Genomic DNA, 2,432 nt, shown 5'->3' with positions numbered 1-2,432 from the left:
TGGCGGTTGCTCGAATTATCTGCAAAGGATTTCTACCATTTCACTATTAGACTTCTCAAAAAAAAATTTTCGATTAGGTTTTAATTTTTAACCTTCGACTTAAATTTAAGTTTTAATTTTAATCATTGACTTTTTGACTTACCGTGTTTGACTTCGATCTTAACTTAATATATACTTATTTTAACGCTTTCAATGTAATCTTCAATATTTTATTATTATTTTTATTATTTTTGTATTGTTCTTAAATAATCTGAAGATGACTAATTGCAAGTACGGTCGAAACGTTAGCTCACTTTAGAATAAACAAATTGCTTAAATTATGAGATTTTCTTTTTAACACCTTACTAACGCTCGATAACTGGTAATTGGCCGTTTCTTCTCTACAAAATCACGAAATTAAAATTAAAGATTTTGATTAAAACCAAAATTTAAAAAGAGTAAAAATTAAAATATTATAAAAAAATTGAAGAAAAAGTTTATAAAAAATTAGACATAAATTATAGATGTAAATCAACGTATTATTACGTGTAAAAGTTAATTGTGATAAATCCACCATTCACCAGAAGTACCAAACTTTTGTGTCTTATTTATTTAGACGAGGTCCAGAAAACTTTTAACATGTCGAAAACTAGCACGGTACCCGGCTTAGCTTACCTGCCAGCGAGAAATATGACGGCAGCAACCGCGGCGGGTTTTCTCGAGGCTAGGAGAAAAATCGACGGTGCGGAAGGATTGTGGAGAATCGGAAATAAGCTTTACGATTTGGAAACCTTCGCGAAATCGCATCCAGGTGGAGCTGAATGGATTCGGCTCACGAAAGGGACCGATATCACCGAATTATTCGAGGTACTTATTAAATCAAAGTTAGAATTAACAATTTATTATCAGTCAATTTTTTGCTTGGAAGCATCAATCATCTTTTAATCCGTACTTTTATATATATATTATTATTATCATTTTTTGTGAGCATTTTTATGAATATTTTTCCATAACTTTATATTTATATGTATATGTATTAAATAACGAAGTATGTGTGTCTTTACTATTTACATATGGAACAAAATTTGTCAACCGGGCCACCGGCCTGCCCATAATTGTTTTTATCGCAGAAAAACTACCTTGCGCCTAGAGGTAGCTATGAGTAAGAGCTATCGAAAGCCGTGTGCAACTTTGCAGAATTTAATGTGGCTGTACCAAAATGGCGACCAAAACATCTGAAATCCATGAATGGCTTCAATGAAATTATTAGAAAACGAAGAAAATCGTGATTAAAACAGCTCTAAAATGACCTGTGTTAGAGTTAATAGTAGGTTGACCACGAATCAGTAGCTGGGTGATCGAAATTTGGGATGGTAATCCGAGTGGACAAGAAAGACTGCGGTGCGTAAATGCAGTTTCTGGCCACCATATTGGATTACCATCCCAAATTTCGATCACCCAGCTACTTATTCGTGGTCAACCTACTATTAACTCTAACACAGGTCATTTTAGAGCTGTTTTAATCACGATTTTCTTCGTTTTCTAATAGTTTCATTGAAGCTGTTAATGGATTTCAGATGTTTCGGTCGCCATTTTGGTACCGCCACATTGAATTTTGCAAAGTTGCACACGACTTTCGATAGCTCTTACTCATAGCTACCTCCTAGGCGCAAGGTAGTTTTTCTGCGATGAAAACAATTATGGGCAAGCCGGTGGCCCGGTTGACAAATTTTGCCCCATATATTACCCTATTTCTTTTTAGTTTTCCTTGTAAATTTTCGGGTTTGTCGCTATGATTTTCGTGTAGGTAAATTCGGAGGCAACTTTAAATTTTATAACAGTCAATTCTATCACTTAGAGTCACCACATCACTGACAAAGCCGAACGACTGCTGCCAAAATTCTACGTCCGTGAAGCCACGTGTCCGCGATCGGTGCCCCTGACCTTTCTCCCGGACGGCTTCTATCGCACATTCAAGAGACGAGCGGCCGAGGCTTTGAAAAACGTCAATTTCCATAAACCGTCCACGACGACGAATCTCATCACCGATTCCTTGGCGACCGCGACTTTCGCGCTGAGTCTCACGGCCGCTCTCGTCAACTCTTACGCCATTACCGTCCTAGCCAGTGAGCATTCGTGAAGTTATTTATAATTAAGATATAAATAGTTTATTAGAAAAAGAATTGAAGTTATAAATATATATATATATATATATATATATATATATATATATATATATATACAGGGTGCTCCTAAATTCTTGGTACTTTTTTCATATTTAGATAGAGCGAGCCAAACTGAGTCGAAAAGTCATGTACTATTTTGCAATTTTCGCAATAGTTGACGAGTTATTAATGATTAAAAATCGCCGTATTAGCCCGCCCTCCGCCAAATCCTAGCGCGCGGCGAGATGCGGCCGCCCCGCGGTCGGCGCGCGGGCAGTTGTTTATTAC

The 2,432-nt window shown here is 36.7% G+C and overlaps 1 protein-coding gene across 1 annotated transcript; it reads left to right on the top strand.

Annotated features, from left to right (window-relative positions):
- The first annotated feature begins 595 nt into the window (after positions 1-595).
- On the top strand, positions 596-2,137 carry LOC112465471 (cytochrome b5-related protein-like). The gene is made up of 2 exons (XM_025033034.1): positions 596-846; positions 1,838-2,137. Exons 1-2 carry the CDS (start codon positions 619-621, stop codon positions 2,117-2,119), a joined length of 510 nt encoding a protein of 169 aa, XP_024888802.1. The 5' UTR covers positions 596-618; the 3' UTR covers positions 2,120-2,137.
- The last annotated feature ends 295 nt before the right edge of the window (positions 2,138-2,432 follow it).

This window comes from Temnothorax curvispinosus, unplaced genomic scaffold (genome assembly GCF_003070985.1).
Source record: "Temnothorax curvispinosus isolate PA1 unplaced genomic scaffold, ASM307098v1 QBEX01015220.1, whole genome shotgun sequence".
In the NCBI taxonomy this organism is placed as follows: Eukaryota; Metazoa; Arthropoda; class Insecta; order Hymenoptera; family Formicidae; genus Temnothorax; species Temnothorax curvispinosus.
This window is presented reverse-complemented; position numbering and strand designations above follow the sequence as displayed.

Coding starts and splice junctions, on each gene's coding strand:
- LOC112465471 (XM_025033034.1), top strand. CDS start 619: ATGTCGAAAACTAGCACGGTACCCGGCTTAGCTTACCTGCCAGCGAGA. Junction 847..1,837: donor ATATCACCGAATTATTCGAG/GTACTTATTAAA, acceptor TCTATCACTTAG/AGTCACCACATCACTGACAA.